The 19,953-nt window shown below is 43.1% G+C and overlaps 1 protein-coding gene across 4 annotated transcripts in view; it reads left to right on the top strand.

The window, feature by feature from the left end:
- Positions 1-19,953, top strand: part of LOC119649199 (protein Teyrha-meyrha) — a 67,861-nt gene that overhangs the window by 30,706 nt on the left and 17,202 nt on the right. For all 4 annotated transcript variants that reach the window (XM_038051239.1, XM_038051238.1, XM_038051240.1 and 1 more), the window contains exons 2-3: positions 8,079-8,306; positions 8,390-8,558. In XM_038051239.1, coding sequence (XP_037907167.1) covers positions 8,079-8,306; positions 8,390-8,558 — 397 coding nt within the window. The remainder of the gene's footprint in view (positions 1-8,078; positions 8,307-8,389; positions 8,559-19,953) is intronic.

Below are 19,953 nucleotides of genomic sequence, written 5' to 3'. Positions count from 1 at the left end.
TCCTTCGCCAAATTGAAAGCCATTTGTTCGAAGTCCATGACTCGGTGAGAGGGCAAACAGATGTCATCAGTCTGGTTGAGGTATTTGAGGAGAGGTGTCATAGTCCATTATAGCGCTCCACTTTCAAAATGATAGGGAGAGTGTTGAGTGAGGAACTGATGAGTTTCCGCAGCAGAAACCAGCCTGCTCTTTGTTGTGTTCATGTTGCGTGATGCGTTTTAGGATAAGTTAGCAAGAACGTGTCTTTGCGGCGGCTTGGATTACGCAATGCCTTTCTCTCAAAATAGGAACTTTCTTCGGAATCTTAACACATTTCCTTTTTCTGCTCACTAGGAAAAATTACAGTAATTAAGGATAGGTGGAAGAAGGAGCTTTAAATTAAGGGAGGGTTTCGAGGGGTCGAATTTAAGGGGGGGTCCCCATACATGCAAAGGGGGGGTGTAAAATTTTTTTTCATCAAATATAGTCATGTTGGGTATCAAATTAAAGGTCTCGATTAGTACTTTTCAAAGCTGATCTTAGTTTTGACATTCGTTGGGGAGGTGGGGAGCGCGGGGGGTTGAAAGTGATCATTTCTTTAAGGGGCCATTCTCAGAAACTACCAAACCGAAAAATCTGAAAAAAATCAGGAGGTTGCCACTATATGGTGCCTGGGCCCCGAAATACCTTCCATGCCGATATCTGTTTAAATAAAGTTAATAATAGTATATTACTGCAATTTTTTGTAATTGGTTAGAAACCCCTCTTAAGTTTATACTAGTACCATGAAATGTTGCAGTGATATAGGCAATAATATAGAGCAACATCTCACCAAGTTTGGTGGAAATTGCACTATTACTAACAAAGTTATAATACCTCAAACTTGTTGCTTCTTTGAAAATTGAAGACTATGAATGTCAATATCACCCGAAAGTGGATACTCTCACATAATATATGGATATATTACGTGCTACGTACTAAGAAATACACAAAACCTTTCGTACCTGAAGCGTCCAGCTTCCGGTTTCCCGACTTGTTCTTTTTGCATATTATCAGTTATTGGTTTTATGTCTTTAAGAAAAGACGTATTTTACGTTACCAGCCATAAAAGTGATTGCAGTATGCCAGTGACAAATCGTTGTATCGTCATGAACAAAACCTTCTAGAAATCCATGAAAAGCAGGCGTTGAAGGATCAGAAGTGAGAACTGGTCTACCATTAGTTAATGAAGAAGATCGGCTTGTTGCCACAATGATTGCTGAATGTGAGACCCTCCGCTAACGTAGTTTTCTTCTACTATTGGTTCAAATAAAGGATTCCTTGTGTTGGAATCCTCATTATTCTTATTTATTTACAGCAACTGAACAATTAAATATTACGTGAAAGGGGAATTAATTGATTATATAGGTCGTAGATTTGATACGCACAACGTGACTGAGAATGTCCTTGCAACAAAATACGCAGCACAAACAGGACTTTCCTTGATGCATAAATCGAGGTTTAAAATCCGCTCAATGTCTCACTGTTACAAGCATTTTTCTGAGAAATGGCTATACCGATTCACACGAAATTTGGTGAGAATCTGGGAACTGTGAACGCTCACATATGCAGTAATTACATCTTCCGTCGTTGAGTTTAAAGCGAGGTCCTCCTACATGCAAAAGGGACTGTTATTTTTTTTCACCGAGTATGGTAATGTGGAGTATCAAAAAATAAGTATTCGAAGTCTTAGTTTTAACATTTGTTGGAAAGACGGGAATGAGTGGGTCGAAAGTGATCGATTCATTAACGGACCCATTCTCACAAACTACCTAACCCAAAAATTTGAAAAAATCCTCTGCTCTCTCCCCCATATCGATATCTAGTCAAGTTAAGTCAATAGTAGTACATTTCTATGTCTTCAGAAAATTGACTAGAAACCCCCATTAAGTTTATCCTATATTTATATATTATAGGAAGCATGATATACCCAAGTTTAATCAAAATCGTACTATTACTGATAAAGTTACAGTAGCTCAAATTATCTTTTCTGTGCTGCTACCCAAAATATCAACATCGCACTAAAGTGAGTAGTTTGACATGCTAAATGTATGATTTTAATGTTTAAAACTGCCGCAAGGTGACTCTGGTGGTATGGGATAATTGAGTATAAATAGTCATTCGTTCGATCAAGGAGTCATTTCAGTTTCAATCGTCATTGAAGTTCCAAGTAAAACTCAAAGAAAAAAGCATGGAAGGGAGTCAAAAACGTCTACTTTTTCTATATGAATTTAAACTTGGTCACAACGCAGCGGAGGCAACCAGAAACATTTGCAGAGCATTTGGAGCTGACGCAGCAAACGAACGAACTACACAGTGGTGGTTCGAAAAATTCCGATCAGGCGACATGACCCTCCAAAGTGAACCTCGTGGACACCCAGGACCATCGATCGACAACGACGAGTTGCGTTTGATAGTGGAATCTGATCCCCGATCATCGATTCGTGACATTGCAGAGAAAATAGGCGTACACTATTCGACAGTATCTCGGCACTTACAACAGCTTGGAAAGGTGAAGAAGCTTGATAAGTGGGTTCCGCATGAACTCAACAAGCAAAACATGGCACTGCGAATGGATATATCCAGTTCTCTACTCAACCGCAACAGGAACAATCCCTTTTTGCGCAGAATAGTGACATGCGATGAAAAGTGGATATTGTACGACAACCGTCGCAGATCAGCGCAATGGCTAGATGCCGATCAGCCTCCACAACACATGCCAAAACCGAGCCTTCACCCGAAGAAGGTAATGGTAACTGTTTGGTGGTCTGCATCTGGAATTATTCATTATTCGTTTTTGGAGCGTGGTGAAACAATTAATGCAGAGAAATATTGTGCCCAACTTGATGAAATGCACGAGAAATTACGTGTTCAGCGGCCTAGATTGGTCAACAGAGATGGAGTGATACTGCTCCATGATAACGCCCGACCTCATGTTTCCAGAATGACGGTCCAAAAATTAAATGAATTACGATATGAGACTCTTCCTCATCCACCATATTCACTCGACCTCTCGCCAACCGACTACCACTTTTTTAAGCATTTGGATCACTTTTTGGCGGGGAAACAATTCAGCAATGAAGTAGCTGTCAAAAGTGCCTTTGAAGAATTTCTTAGCTCTAGAAACCCAGACTTTTACGAAACTGGAATAAATGCCCTTGTATCTCGTTGGGAGAAGTGCATTGAAGCTGCTGGTTCTTATTTTGACTAATAAAATTAATTTTCATAAAAGTTATAGTTTTTTGAAATTTTACTCAAATATCCGACATTTCATTTGCAACAACCTAATACATTTACATTATGGACTACGTATAAATGGGACAAGAAACATCAGTGGCACCGACTTGCCTTTGCTTTGGTTTCCCAATGTAAGAGAGAGAATCCCTGTTTCTTCCAGAAAAATGCCTCTGCTAAGCATGAAGCAAATTCATTTCGCTAGAACCGAAGATACTTCCACTGGTTTCGAATACGTATCATCCCCTATAGTCGATTTGGTCAACCACGGATGTTCGAATAACTTTCGATATTTTCACATCGTTTCATAGTTTAACGCGCGATAGTTGAGGGAGTAGAGCTATGCTCGTCTTGTGTTTGCCTCGCTGCTGTGAGCGTATAACTTGCACAGTGTCAAAGCCAGACTTGTAATAAGCATATGTGGTGACGGAAATTCCTCAATGAGAATTGAAAGTGACTGTCTATATTGTACGTATGCAGGACTATAGAGAGGGAATCCAGGGGCAGGGTGAAAATTATGCAAAAAAATCGGATCATCCAATAATGGACGTTAAGATCATTGAGTTGAACATTAGCTCGATCATCGGTCGTGCGTGCACTATAAGCATAGGCCCATTTTCCCAATTTTCGATCTACCTACCAGAAGCTGGTTCTGGTCCCACCATTGTGGATCCAGATCCTCGGGGAGCCAGTCTGCCAGCCTCCTCTTTACCAGCGATGTTGGAATGCCCCCGCACCCACATCAGGAATGTTTCGTTCAATCGACCAAGTTTCAGCATCGCTGATGACAACTCCACACCAACTAGCTTGATTTGTCGTTGCTGTTTAGTGCTGATAATGCCGCCCGACTGTCGGAACAGATTCGAATGGTGCGACCTCTCCATTTGTGTCGCAAACATTCTGCTACTGCAAATGAAATGGCATATAACTCCGCCTGGAATATGGTCGTCATTTTTCCGAGAGGTTGGGCCAGTTCTGTAATCGGATTACCCGAGAACACCCCTGCGCCTGATCCGCCTTCCATGACTGACCCGTCGGTGAAGATTATTAAGTCTGTAATCTAAAAAGACTCATGGCTATTTGTCGACCATTCTTCTCTTTTGGTGATTACAACAGTGTATGTCTTTTCAAAGACGAATCTGGAAACCATATATCGGTCGGCATCAGGGCTACTGGATGTTTGTCAAGGAATTTCCAGATAGACGCATGACCGTGTGATTGGCCGCCATGCCACACTCCAATGGTATCGAGTCTATATACGTCATTGGCTGCTTTCCGTTTCACCTCTAAGCGAATGGGGGAGTAAATTTAGGATAGCTTCAAGTGCTGCAGTCGGCGTAGTACCCATTGCTCTAGTAATACTTAGGCGACCAAGCCTCTGGATCTGTGTTGGCAGCTTCCTGCTGTTAGCAAAGTTCAGTCTCGACTACCAGACGATGCATGCATCCACCAAAATGGGTTTTATTATGGATGTATACATCCAGTGTATCCATTTTGGTGACAGCCCCCAGGTCTTATCTATCCCATTCCTACAGCACCAGAGCAATCTGCAGGATTTCTGATATTGTTCCTCGATATGGTGCTTCCAAGTTAACTGGGAGTCGAAATGTACTCCTAAGTACTCGACAGTTTGTGCCAGCTGGATTTCCGCCCCTGCTAAGGTGGGTAGCGTATAGCTGCCCCACCTGACGTTCCTATTGAACATAACTAGTCCAGTCTTCCTAGCATTCACCGTGAGTCCATTTCGGAGGCACCAACTGTGGATTTCATGCAGAGTTGCATCCAAGTGGCCACATACTGTGTCCGCAAACTTGCCGGTAATTATTACGGCTTGGTCGTTCGCACATGCTTTCGCGAAGAATTGTTTGGCCCTCAGTAGCCGCCACAGAGAGCCATAGCAGTGGAGAGAGAACCCCTCCCTGGGAGCAGCCCCTAAGACTTCCTGCTTCAATAGACTTCTGGCCGACCGATATGTGGATTTTTCTCCATTCTAGCATGTAAAGGATCCAACTTATTACAAGCAGTTCGATTCCATGCTGTCTTGCCGCTTCTCAAATTGCCGCGAATGAGGCGTAATTTAAGGCACCTCCGATATCCATGAATGCGTCTAAGGCGTATTCTTTTTCGGACATCACCTTTTCAATTTTTGCCAGTTAATTGGAATATAAGGTCGTTAGGTCGTTAACGAAATTAGCGTGAAAGTCCTTTGAGACTACCATGCAGGAGCGGGGTTGATCACGTCCATTGGCATGCAGAAGGTCAGCATGTTGGAATTTTAGGCCCCTGACTACCCCACCTATAATCTACGGTTCTTGTATGAGGTATATAAATGTGTTGCAGCTATTAATTCAACGGCTGATAAGTGCAGTCGCCGCTTTACAATGCTGCAAATTTATTTGGGAAATGTGGCAGCTCATCTACGTTTCAGATGAAGATTCCGGCGGCTGCACGTCCCCTTCCATGGTTTTAGGAACTGACACTTGTAACGTGACGGTCCCTAGCCCGTAGTAGGGTCGGCAGCACGATTTTTCGTGAATCTTCTTAGCATCGGGTTCGGGAACACCGATAGTGAGAAAAGTTTCCGGCCTATCGGCTCTCTCTCCTGTTTAGCTGCCTAGCAGCATCCAGGTGGAAGTGTTGAGGTTATTTTGCACACCAAGTTGTTCCAGAACCCCAGCGTCATTTCGCTCTCCTTCTAAAAACCCGAGGAAGCACTTTTTCAAAGATGGCAGCTCAGAGACCTTTTCCAGGGTTAGTCGCGCACTCTCCCACACATCGTTAAGGGAGGCGCAGTACTGCCTGGGGCACTCGTTCGTGTCTTCGTCGGCAAAGTTCAGCCGTAACATTTGACGGTATGCACCCACCGACTCAAAACAAAGCTTATTACCTTGCGCGGATGTCGTTCTTATAGCTAGGAGGAGTTTCCTCCTAAGCTGTTCGCACTGCTCAGTACCCAGACCCATCCATCGGCTTCGATAGCCTTGGCTGCAAATGAAGGCCTAACCATTGCCGGCCGAGCCCTCTTTGCTGCCTTTTGTGTCGAAGAGTTAGGATCATCCGAGGACCGCTGCAGCTTCGATTTCCCCTTAGTCGCAGGTGCGCCAAACGATCTGGTTTGCGCGGAAGCGGTTTGCCTGTCGCCGGATTGGATTATCACGATCAAGGTTTAATTGTGTTTGTTTAACAGATTTTTGTTTTTTTTTGTTTTTTCATAATTGGCTGCCATGGTCTCAGTTTTATCCGGGAAAGTAGGTCGATCTTGGCAGAGCCCCTTTTTGCCGAGACAAGGCTAGTTGAAACTGGGGGTCGCCTGGTACCCAGAGTTCGGGATGATAGTCATACCTTGGCTTGGTTTTTTGATTACTGCTTGGTTTCAGGTGTCACCTCCCGTTTCCTGGAGGATCTTCCTTACTGAGCTCCCTCACCACGACAAGGTAATCGTCGAGGGAGATCAGAAGGAACTTTTAAGAAAATAAAAAAATGCAAGTACTAGAGAACTACAAAGTAACGACTGATAGGCATTTCACCCTGCCCCCTCCCCCAGCGTTGAAGTGGGTGGGTGGTGGGGACTCAGGATGGTCCGATATGCTTCACCATTATTAATGTAACAAATGAAACAATTAGGCGACAATCATATCAAAAGACGCCACTCCAGACGGTAACCCAGACCCATGGGTCTCAACGAAAAACAATGATCATTGTTTGGTCAATATACGATCATGTTTTATCTTTTATACTGAATGAACCGCGAGGACCGAGCAGCAGTTCGATTAGTTTTTTAACATGTATCTTTGTTGTTTTGCAGCGTGTCCCATCTTGCATTGTGTTAAAATTCGCGAATAACATCTCGAATTGCTCTTTACTTGGATTGAAAGCATTTTTGAAGTTTTTGTGTGTCATGAGGCCAAGCTAAAAGACTTATGATTGTCGCTTAACCACTATCACTGCTTTGATCGTTTTGGACTGTTCAAGGCACTTGGGTGCAACTCTGCCGCCGCAAAAACCCCGCGAACCTCATAACCAGCAGCAGCATCCACACGCATCTTGCATGCATCACAATCGATTGCAGTCCGTTTTAGTAATTTTGACAGGTGATTTTGCTTGATAACGAATGCAGTTAGAGTGTATCTAAAACGTGCTACTGCGCGTCGAAGACATCAATTTTTCAGCGCTCATTCTGCGATCATTTATGGATGCTGCTGGGTCTTGATGCGTCTTCATTAAAACTGAACATTCAACAAATGCCCCAAGCTCTTACTGATGTTCGTTAACAATTGTGGAAAGTATTTCTTTCCTGTAGGTTTTTATCGCGGCATTATTTCGCTCCTCGTTCGCGATGACGAGCTCCAACTGCAGATAAAAAGGTGTATCTGAAGGAATTCTTCTCAGTTTGATACTGATTTAATTTGTTGAGGCATTGAGAGATTCGTCAGATCACCAACTTTAGGATGCCTTAGGACATTTTATATTGATAGAAGGCGTTAAATCTATTAATATTCTGGTGCGAAATGTAACACATGCTTTCATGAGATATTTTGGCGGGGCTGATTTTCAGATGCTTTTATGATATTGAACGCGAATAGAATGCCAATGAGAAGACGTAGAGCAGCTTTAATCGTTAAATTAAGAGTCGATCACTTTTTATAATCAACACTATTGCATTTCTGTCAATAACGTTGCAAGTTAATTGAATGAAGACCTGCATTAAAAAGTGGCAAGATGGACTCAATAGACTGGTCTCCACCTTTTAGTGATATGTTTCGGAATTCTCGTGATGAAGAGTTATTAGACCATTAATATCGAACTTTGTTATTCTTCTTTTGCAGCTACCCGATGCGAAAGATCTTCACAACATGTCTTTAGTTGGCAATTATGGTTCCCACCTCCTTCACACTTTCCACCCTCACCTTATCCAATCCCTAAACTCCAATATATTAGGGAACAGTCCTGGAAACTTTTTTGCAAATGATCGGACGGCCAAGCCAATCCTGTCGAATTTTCAACTACCATCTGCGTTCTCCCCGCCAAAGTATATTGGAATATCATTAGACCAGGTAATTTTTAGATATTTATCAATATTCTGGTTGCAGCCTTCATTTTTTTTAACTTGAATCTAAATAGCTTATTTCAAAAACAGGGACTTTTCAGTGGAAGTGGTGAATCCTTTCGGACAGACTCGACAAGTCCTACGTGCGCTTCAATTTCGCCTTTAACAAAAAATGATTCGCTTGAAGGACAAGTAGGCGAATATGACGGTGATAAGGGTGAAAGTCCGCGAAGTAATTCGGATCCTCGAGATTTTCGACGTAAGTACTTCTGGATTATATGATCGTAATAACTAAGTGGAAATTAACAAATAAGTTCCTCTACCTATGATAACCATATTTTGTTAATTATATGTAAGAAAGTATATACAGTACATAAAACTGAAAGTGTCCGGGTGGCTCAGTAGCTAGAGTGCTAGGCTGTCAAAGCAGAAGGTCGCGGTTCGCTGATAACAAAGGGATTTGTATTGATAGTAGATGTCGGATACCGAAGTTTTTTGGCTCAAATTTCGGTTTACATATTTTCGAAATGGTCTCCTTGATTCGTTGGCAGGCTTTGAAAAAAAAAATACAATAGGATGAAGCTTAATAGGATTCAAAGAACCATGTGTGCAGGTGCTACTGGGGCTTTGCAGTCCTGCCCGGCAGATGCTCTCAATGTACTCCTGCATCTCCTCCCCCTAGACCTCCACATTAAATATATTGCAGCATGCAGTGCCGTCAGACTACGTGGTACGGATGTGGGCAAATCCTACGGCCGCAGCAACATCCTAGATGAAGTACCTCGGGAAACCTGGGCATTCCCCACGGACTATGACACACGCAAACTGAACTTCACGAGAAACTTTGCTGTGGACTTTCCAACCAGGGCAAAGTGGGAGACCCGCGGCGTGCTCCAAGACTATATACAGTATTCTTTACCGACGGATCAAAGATGGCCTGTGGGGTCGGCGCGGGGGTTTTCTCGAATACACACGGTGTATCCAAGTCGTATGGTCTCCCAGGTTTCGCCAGTGTATTCCAGGCGGAAGTACTGGCGATATTGGAAGTCTATCGATGGCTGGAGTGAAATTCGAGCCCCAAGCGTAACATAGCCATTCTGACCGACAGCCAAACGGCAATCAAGGCGTTGTACTCAGCGACGACATCTTCCAGGCTGGTGGGGCAGTGCAGAGACGCGCTGAACCATCTAGGCGGCACGCTCAAGATCACTCTCCTCTGGTTTCCCGGGCATAGGAACATAGAGGGGAATGAGCGAGCTGACGGATTGGATAGGCAAGGCTCTGCTCTTGGCAGTCCTTCGGCGAATATAGTCGGTGTTTCGCTGGCAGCTGTCGAAGGCCGAGTCTACTCGCACTACCTAGCAGCCACGGGCCTAAGTTGGCGAAGGCTTACGAGCTGTGCCAAGTCAAGGAGAATTTCGCCCGCTTATAACATAGCCCGATCACGATAGCTCCTGTGCCAGATGCGTGCAGCTGCATTCAAGATTACGCTGGTCTGCCCGGGGCACTGGCCCATAGGAAACTTTGCCGCTAGGCTGGACATACCTTACAATTCGCATTGCCGAAGCTTGGGAGAAGGAAGGGGAGTCAGGCTGTGGAAATAGTGGACATCAAATTCAAATTTATTTTTGTTTGTTTTCCCTCCCTGTCTATAGATTTGTCTTTTTTTCATCGTTGGAAGATAGAAGGGTTCAAAACCTACTGCTGGCTCTTGCCATGTAGTTATGTGAAATTCTTGCTCATTAAAATCACCTACTCCTTCTACCCTCTCCACAGGACTGCTATAAAGCATTGCATCGCGGGCCTGGATCAGTTCTTAACTACGACTCATTATGATTCTCTCCCTTACTTGTTTTTCCGCAATTCTTCGTGTCTAAGCTGTTGATGAATAGTTGTTAGCTCCTTTACAACTTGCCTCCAAGCCTCCGTTGACTCCAGCATGAACTCCACAATATTTTCGGGCGTTAACTTAGCTTAGCTTCCAATCTATTTCGGTGCACAGTAACCCTAGGGCAATCAAATACAACATGCTTCTCATTTTCAGCCTCGTTACCAGTTCTTGGTCAGCGTGGTAACGCGTCGTGTCCAAATCGATCAATAACCACTATTTCCACTAAAGAGCTGCGCTAGCTCCTAGTTTTATTTCCCATGGTTTCTTTCAATTCATCTTCAAATGCCCTGAATGATGCGGTACGCCCAACGACTAGTTTGCGACTCGCCTCTCTCTTTTGCCATTCTGCGATAGACTCCCATCATGCTGAAAACCGTTGAAATATATTGAATTGTATATATGAAATATATCCCCGATTGTATATGTTTTGTCGTAAAAACACCGACTTTCATTCGCTAAGATATCTATGAGGCGCATCCCTGCTAGTACATATGCCGCTGCTCCTGATGTTGTTCGATAAGCACTACATATTCGGAGTGTACTTTGCCGCCACGTCATTCCTAATTTTCTGCAGTTTAATTGGTTTGAAAGAACAGTTGCCAAAACTGGAATTGCGTAGAGTAGCACGAAAGTAACTACCTTCGAAATAAGAAGACGTCAACATTGTCTTGGCCGTTTGGAAATATTTTCGAGATCGGTTCAGCGATGGAAGACGCTTTAGTTCCTGCATACGCAATGTGTTTTTTGAAGTTTTACAACGGCTGTCAACCGTATGACATCTGGTGAAGATTCACCCCTTGCGAATGAAATGGCTAGTCATCGTAATATGCCGATACGGACCACCCCTCCAAATGAGGGCTGGGAAGGAAACCTATCCTATCCTATCCCTATCCCACGCTTAAGCGCAGAAAAGCCTTGACGTCCTCCTCGCATAACTGCTTCTTTTGTTCATCCGAAAATGTAACTTAGAATCTTTTCAGTGAGTGGAATACGACAATTGGAGATATATCATATTTGCATGATTCCTACTACCATGAAGAAAATAGTTCTGAATTCTTCTGCATTGACCACATTGACACCGTGCGGATCATTTTGGAAAAGTGTGCGGAATTTAGATCTCCACTTCACCTGCTCTTTATCGATTTTTGGAAGACTTTCGACGACGTGAACAGAGAGTATATCTGGAATGCTCTACTCAGAAGGACTTAATAGCAATTACAGAGCGAAATATAATGAGATAAAATATCACGTGCTACTTCGACGTAACATTTCTTAGGAATTTGAAGTTCAAACCAAATCCGGACTGGGCTGCACTCTTTTTGATGTTCTTCGTGTTCCCTTCTCCGGATGTCGTAGAGGAGTTCAATGGAATATGAAATCTTTCCTCAAACATCGCAACTATGTAAATGGCATCTGTCTGCGGGCTTCGGCCAAATGGTTCTGGATTAAAACGGAGAGGCAAGCTGAGTCGGCTGAGCTCCAAGCCTTTATGTCTTTGCCGTGTTATCGGTTTACTCTCTTCTGAAAAACTGTCAAGCGATGATCTGAGTCAGCGGCTGGTTACGGGTAAATATTATGATTAAAGGATGGAAGTGACAGCGTATAAGTGACGCTTTAAAAAAAGGCGGCGAATACATTGCTGGCTATGCCCACCTTCCTAGAATGGCCAATGAGTGGATCATCTTATGACACAGAATAATAGAAAAGGAGTGTAGGTTCACTTCAGACCTCACATCTCCTTGAGTCAGGAATGACGGCGTGTGGGCGTGTTTCCGGGAGATTTTTATCTAGCTTCTACATCTTCAATAGATTAAACTTATCCCAAGGGTTGATTGTGAATTATTTTTTAATTTCCGTTAGGTTATTTTTAACTTGTCTTCATTAGTACATGTAAAGTTTAGGCAGTTCATTCCTGGCGCAGGGTGCTTACCTTAGGGGTGATGAAATTCATCCTAGTATATGCGGTTAGTGTTTGGAGGGTGAGTTTGGCATGCCAACCATTCGCGCGGAGCGTCTGTGCCGCCTATAGGGCAACACTGGGTGAGGCAGGAATGATCCCTTTGGATCTTCTAGCGAATGTGGTGCATTTTGTTCACCGAAAAAAGCACGAGTCCATCTGAAGAGACTACGCACTTCCGAAAAGCCACCAGAAAGGATCTATTTAGTAAATGGTGGAAATTCCATTGAATTGAGAAATGGATCGAGCGTAGATACCGAGAACTAAATTACCACCTGATGAAGTTTCTTACGAGACACCGTCGTTATAAGAAGTATTTCCATTGCTTCGGACCACTACTTCAAATACACCGGTATACCCGAACCGAATCCGGAGCATATTATGTTATATTGTTTGAGGTTCATAGATGCAAAAAAGAGATTGAGCGCCACCCTCAGTGAAGTTATCGGACGAATAATCTTTTGGAGGAGATACTGGGGTTGGAAGCACATTGGAGCGTGACAAACGCAAAAATACAAAAGAGATTCCAGGAATTAAATTGACCCTGGAAGGCGCATCGGATGTGTATATGTAGACGATAGCTCTTGCACGAAATAATACTGTACGATAGTTTCGTGGGTCGGAAAACTGAGTGTGTTTTTAATGAGTGCGAATGCAAAAATTGATGCAACTTGCTGCAATGGCGTCTTTCTAAAAGTTCCACATCCATCAAAAAAAATATTAGAGCTCAATGAGTCTACATTGTTTATTGATTCATTGTGAAAAACGGCTACTACTATTCCAGATATCGTCATATATATATGGTTATCATTTATCCCTTGGTGGGGTATATCGCCTCAACTATCATTCGCGGTTCATTGAATGTGCTTCAACTCCTTCCAAAACTTCCTAAGATGCCTGCATTTCTCCTCTTGTTCAGTTCGAAATCCTCTTGCCGGCGTAGTCAGCTATGCGTTTCCGTCATCCCCCCCTTTTTTTATTGTGTGGCTTAATAATTGCCACTTCCGCCTTCTGATCACATGGTGCTCGGATGACAGACCTGTCCGCTCACCAAGTTGTACGCTCTTCGTATGAAATAAAATAAAGGACCTGTGGCTTGTTCGGATAGAGTTACATAATGCGATCAGTTTATGCTACATATATCGTCCAGAAAATTTAATCGTATCCTTCGCATTCAATAAATAAATAAATATTTTTTACTTGGCTAATCCCTATTGACCCCCTCCCCCCATTCACAACCAATTGTAATTTCAAACATGTTCATTTGTCTGTAAATGGCCTCTGTTCACAGTCATAATTAATTCTTTTTTTTTTTCAATAAAATAAAATTCCGATAAATATTTATTTTGGGTCATGAAATTCCAATTGTAACAACTCCGTTTTGCAGTAAATCTGACAAAAAAATCATCATTCAATATGAAAATCCGACAAAAAACATGGAAAACATGAAAAATTATATTGAAACAGGCGTGAATGACAGGCGCATGGTTTTATATTGTCAATTAACTCACATTATCCGTTGGGTATGCCAATTAAAATATTATTGATGAAGATTTTAATCGGCTTTAGTCGATTGCTTGTACAACATGCGAATCAGATAAATTGCCCAATTAACCGACTGTATCAACAAATGGTGTACGTAGTGCATATGATGGAAAATTCGATGGATTTTTATTTCATTCCATTTTCGGTTTGTTACACAGGATGTGACCGTCGAGGTGCGGTAAAGTATCCGAATGTCGTCTGACTAGATTCGAGGAAAAATGGTGGTATCGGTGGTGCGCAATACAGCAATTTATCTCAATAATTTTTATGGGGAAAAATATGCCAACATATTTTGCTGTGAATAATTACATATTCTGAATTATGTTCATTTAATAGCTTTCAAAAACCAATGTTAAATCCAGTTTACTCGAAACTATCAATATATAGGTTATCCAAGTCTAAATTTAAATTTTCCAAACTAACTTGAGAAGTTTATATTACCAATTCGGACTTTTCCATTCCAAGATCAGACCTTTCTATTGCAAATTCATAATTTTTTCAACGTTTGAATGTAAAGTTGAATACCAACTTTCTACCACTGGATTAGGATGAAGCTGGGATTCTTTGAAATGAATGAAAATCTGAGCAACAACTTTATTGCTAGATCCATAAGTCTGTTAGATTTCGGAGAAAGGATCATCATTACATGTGCAGTTCAGTCCCAGAACTCTGAACCCAGGGTTAGTCAGTCTTTATTTTACTCCTATTGCTTCGCAACCCACAAAAGATAGACTGAATTGAATGACTAGCTTTCTAAAGAACACTACGACAATCATTCTTAGGTACACTGCCATAAAATCCAAAAGGGAAAGATTTGGTTGATATTTTAAGCTCATGGCGCTGTAATTTTCAATTATCCTGCGGCTCACTCGTCGTCCATTGTATGACATAGCCAATAATGAAGTTGTCGCCCTGTTAATCCGTTTCGTGTCCTTTTTTTTGAAGAGGTGGAAATCTTCTATTACATCACGGCGCGGGGTCAGCTCACTCTAATTTGCTCAACGACGTACTTAACCGCGTTTCTCTCGTCTCCTCTGTCTTTCGCAGTCTGCTCTGGAAAGATGCGATCATGGATCATGGATCCCATCCCCGTCCTCTTGAAATTCTAGCATTCTTCGCACCAGATTTTCTAATACCAGCACCTCTCTTAGAGTCTCATCTAGGTTCTTTCTCTCTTCCACAAATGTTGAGCAGTGAAAGACTGCGTGCTTTGGGTCCTCTGGGACTCCATCACAGTTTGGACAACCGGGTGACGTATCGAGCTTAAACCTGTACAGGTGCTCCCAATATCCTCCACGCCCCGATCCTTTCCTGAGCATCTCCAACGCGCTCGCCATCTATTTACAGATCTCCCCAATTTCAGAGCGTTCTTTGTCTGCCATAAAAGAGAGTTGGCTGTGATGTTGTATTATATATGTTCGACATCTCCCACTGCCAGGATATCAGTCGGCAACATTCCCGACATGACGGACGCAGCATCATCTGAGGCAGTCTTGAAGACAGAGAACTCTTAGAGTTGTTCTTCTGTAGGCTGCCTTCAGTTTGTTAGCGTTAAATGTGACCTGCAATGCCTTTGCCCAAAATTTAGCTGCATAGAGCAGGATTGAGCTCACTGCCCTAGATATAAGCCTCCAGGAAATATACCGTGGCCCTCCCACGTTCGACATCATCCTTGTCAGGGCCATATTTACGGTGGATGCTTTTTTTGCACGTGCTACTTATAACAGAGCTTCGCATCTATCACCACTCTCAAGTTTTCAATTTGAAAATGGGAATAATTTCTTTTACGGCGCTTGGTGATGAGGACCGCTTCCGTTTTTTCCTCCGCAAGCGTCAGACCAGAACTTTCTGGTTAACTTTTAACAGGAGCAGGAGTACTAGGTGCTATGCAACTGCAACCAGCGACGTGTTTCCTACGAAACCGGGATATTAAGAACATGATTTTACATGATATGTCACAGCAGTGGGGCCATTACAGTGTCATATCAGAGCGCTCATTCTTAGCTGCGAGATAGGCTGAAATTCTAATCTTTGTCAGAGATTCCCGTATTGAATTTCAATTGGCCAAATTGAATGCATTTCTCACGTCCAGCTTCACTATCACGCAATATTGGCTGGTACTACCCATTCCATGAATTGCATCTTCAGCCAAGCCAGTAATCAGTTTGATTACACTATGTCCCCATAGTGTCCAAAAGACATATAGGTCTGCAGGAGGTTGGCTTTCCTGGAGGGTTACCAGTCTTAGGCAGTAGTACTAACTTCCGCTGCTTTCACGCTGGTGCAAATGTCCCATCGGACATGTATGTTTCGAATGTCTTATCACACATGTCCGGTTTAGATTCCATGACAAGATTAAGGGCCCTATTCGATCCAGATCCAGAGCTTTGTTGTCTACTATTCTACCGCACATCACCAGCAGTTTGTCTCTAGCGACGGGTGATATTGCCGTCACACTGAGGTCGCTGGAAGCTGCTAGTGCCTTCCTTTAACTGGGGGAATCACCCCTGGATGATTTTTAACAGGAAGGTATAGCATGTTATCTGCCGGGATAAACGTTCTCTGAATCGCCCCATCACGATTCTGTAGGCGTTTTCCCACGAGTTTGCGCCTGCTTTTGAACAGAGCCTTTTAAAGCACTCCTTTTTGCACCATACGATGGGGCTCGTGAGGATTTTGCGGGCTTCCTTATAGATGCAATCTTTTGCCCTTAATCGATTCTATCTACTATCCTCTATGCCGTTCTCGCTCGGTGGCAAGCTGATCGAAGGCTGACTAGTTCAGTATTCCACAAGTAGTTCGGTGTTCTACTGGGAAATGAGCACGTCCTAGGCACAAACACGTTATATACTTTGGCGATGCATTGCGTCACATGGACAGTTCATGATCGCTGTGGGTGTACACCTCGCTGACGCACCAAGCCATACCACGTGCCAGTGCAGGGCTGACAAAGGTTAAGTCTACGATTTAGGCAGACCTTGCTTTCTGAAAGTTGTTTATATCATCTTCGTTGGCCAAAGCTACATCCAATATATCCAGGTTTAACCCTGAATTTTACTAGACGGTCTTTGTCCTGGTTATAATTCATACACTTGTGGTGTGTTTGAATTTATTTAAGGAAGCAAATGCCACTTGGTCGCCACTTCGGTTACGCTGTTTCCAGGACAGCCCCGAGGAAGCGTGTGATGAGTTGACTATATTCTGGCCGAAACCACAAGTCACACAATTTTGCATCTTGGGTGCTGGCCCAAGATTGACGGGTGCGTGAACTACAAATAGCGGAAGTAAGTTGCTTTCCAATTGTCCCGGTCCGCCATCAATTTCCAAAAAAAATCAAATGATTGGAAAATCTGTCTGTCCGTTCGTTAGTCTGTTAAACCTTATATCTCAAAAACAGTTACTCCTATTGATGCGAAATTTGGTAGAATCTCACTCCATTCAGCGAGTAACATTGAGTTTAAGAGTGGGTCCCCGACGTTGGGCGCTGTTTAATAATATATATAAAAGTATGGAAATGAAAGGATAATGTTATTATAGCTTTGAGCAGCGCAGCTCCAGGGAAGTACCCGACGATACGTGCTTACCTGCTTTGTTGCTAGTCGATTTGGGAAGATGGGTCGGGAACCTAGCATTTACATATGACAGAACGGAATACCTTTTTAAGGTTTTGTTTGTAAAGCAAAACCTTATTAAAATCGGTTCAATGTCTGTCTGTCTGTCACAGGCACTTTTCTCAGAAACGGCTGTACCGATTGACACGAAATCAGGTGAGAAGGTGGGAACTGTGGACCCCCAGACATGCAGTGAGTAATATCCTCCTACGTTGAGATTTAGGGGGGGATCCCCATACATGTAAAAGGGGGGTGTAAAATTTTTTTTCGCCAAATATAGTCATGTGGAGTATCAAATGAAAGGTCTCGATTAGTAATTTTCGAAGCCGGTCTTAGTTTTGAGATTTGTTAAAAAGGCGGGGAATGGGAGGGTGCAAAGTGATGATTTCTCCATATCAATATCTGTTCAAATTAAGTTAATAATAGTATATTACCGTATTTTTGGGAAAATTGAGTAAACCCCCCCCCCCTTAAGTTTATGTCAGAGTTATAAAAGTTGGTAGTAGTATAAAATATAATATGAAGCATATCATCTCCAAGTTTGATCAAAATCATACTATTAGTAACAAAGTTACAGTAGCTCAAAATTACCTTACCGTGTAAATTTACAACCCGAAGTACTAAATTTGATATGCTAGTTCTACACTCAAATATACTCACACAAGAAAGAAACAAAACCTTTCATACCTGAAGCGCCCAGCTTCCGGTTTCCCGACTTGTTTATCTTTTACAGCTGCTGGCACATATTCTTGCTACGTGGTCAAGGGTCAGAAGGGGAATGTAAGCAGGATCCGGAGGAACCAAAAGAAAGATCTCATGCTGGAGCTGAAAAGGTCCGAAGAGAGCAAAACCAAAGGCTTCCGCAGCCAAATCAAAAATTTACTTGGGGGAAAGTGATGCCGTGCGTGTATATTGCCCGAATCGCAAGTGTTCCGAATTCAAAGAGGCGCAAAATGCAATGGAAAATCAACCTCAATCACTGTAGGGTCCAAGTGGCTATAATAAGCGAACTTTATAGAAACCCTAACAATAATATATGGGTAGCCGATCCTACAGGTGGAGCGGCCTTGTGCACTTGCGGGGACCAAGCCATACAGGAATTTATGAAAGAGTCCACAAGTAGGTTCGTATGAGTAAAAATAGACGGCATATACGTCTACAGCTGCTATGCTCCTCCTAGCCTGACGTTGGCTGAATTTGAGGACATGCTCGACAGATTGATATTGGATGCATAAGAACGGAAACCAAAAGTTGTCGCCAAGGGCTTCAATGCATGGGCCGCAGAATGAGGAAGTTCACTGACGAATGCAAGAGGGTGTTGTCTCTTGCAGGCTTACGCGCAATTAGATATCATATTAGTTGTGGATCTGGCCTTTGGAAGTTCTTCACTAGCTCACGATATGGTCTGGAACATCGATGAACTGTACACACCTGGTAATAGTTTTTGATCTGGAGAGCAAGTCAAGTGGTTTATAGAAATCTGCTCGTCCAAGCATGAGCAGAACGTCAAGTTGGTCTACGAGTGAATTGTCTGATCTTCGGTCGGCGTGTCATCGGGCCAGACGAGCGGCTCAGAGGGGGGGGGGGGGGGATTGACCAGGAGATGAAGCAGCGAGTCTACAAGGAAGCTCGAAAAAACCTAAATTTAGCTATACAGCGAAGCAAGAGGCAGACATACACCCACGGGGAAGTGCCTACAGCCTTGTGGAGGGGGAGATTTAGAGATCAGGTAGCTCTGCAAATGACATATCCTGACCTCCTACTCAGAACCGTTCAGGGTTTGTTCCCTCAGGAGAGCACAAGCGGTTACCCCCAGTAATGACAGAAGAAGTACTGGAGATTTACGGTAGGCTGGCAGACAAAAAAGCGCCCGGTCTCGACGGCATACCAAACAAAGACCTTAAGTGGAGACATATTCATAGAGTTGCTTGAAGCATACTTGACGGATGGGATCTTTCCCAAGATATGAAAAAGACAAACCTGATAAGCCTCCTGGTGAACCACCTTCTTACAAACCTATATGTTTATTGGACACTATGGGGAAAATATTGGAGCGTATAACCTACAACAGATTGCTTGTGGCTGCAGAGAGTCTGGGGAAACGGGAACGAGAAAGCATCTCATCACTTCAAAACAAGCAATTAAATACCTTAGAGTGGTAATAGATGCGAGGTTGAATTTCAAGCAGCACTAACAAAATGTTTGCACTAAGGCGTCCAATGTTAGCATAGCTCGCGGTGCACGCGTAGACTGCTTATAGTTAGAGTGGTGAGCTCTATACTGTTCTACGCAGCGCCAATTTGATCAACTGCATACCGCATGCAGTGCTCAAAAAATGAACGAGCGAAAAAGAGTCGATGGAACCACAAATTAATTCCCAGCATCAAAGTGTGGACGCAGAGAACGCATGGTGAGATAAATTATTATAATATCTCAGGCAGTTTCTCACGGGACATCACCTCTATAGATTTAAACTGGGCAGCTCACCCAACTGTCCCAGCTGCGACGGTATTCCGAAGGATTCGGAGCATGTTGTCTTCTATTGCCCTAGATTCGCTGAGGAAAGAAAGAATCTTGGGGAGACATTGGGAGGAACAGTAGCATCTGAAAATATAATCGGGAAAACGCTTGCGTGCTAGGAGAACTGGAA

This window comes from Hermetia illucens, chromosome 2, assembly GCF_905115235.1.
Source record: "Hermetia illucens chromosome 2, iHerIll2.2.curated.20191125, whole genome shotgun sequence".
NCBI classification, from domain to species: domain Eukaryota; kingdom Metazoa; phylum Arthropoda; class Insecta; order Diptera; family Stratiomyidae; genus Hermetia; species Hermetia illucens.
Note: the sequence above shows the minus strand (reverse complement) of the source record. Positions and strands in the feature narration are given on the sequence as shown.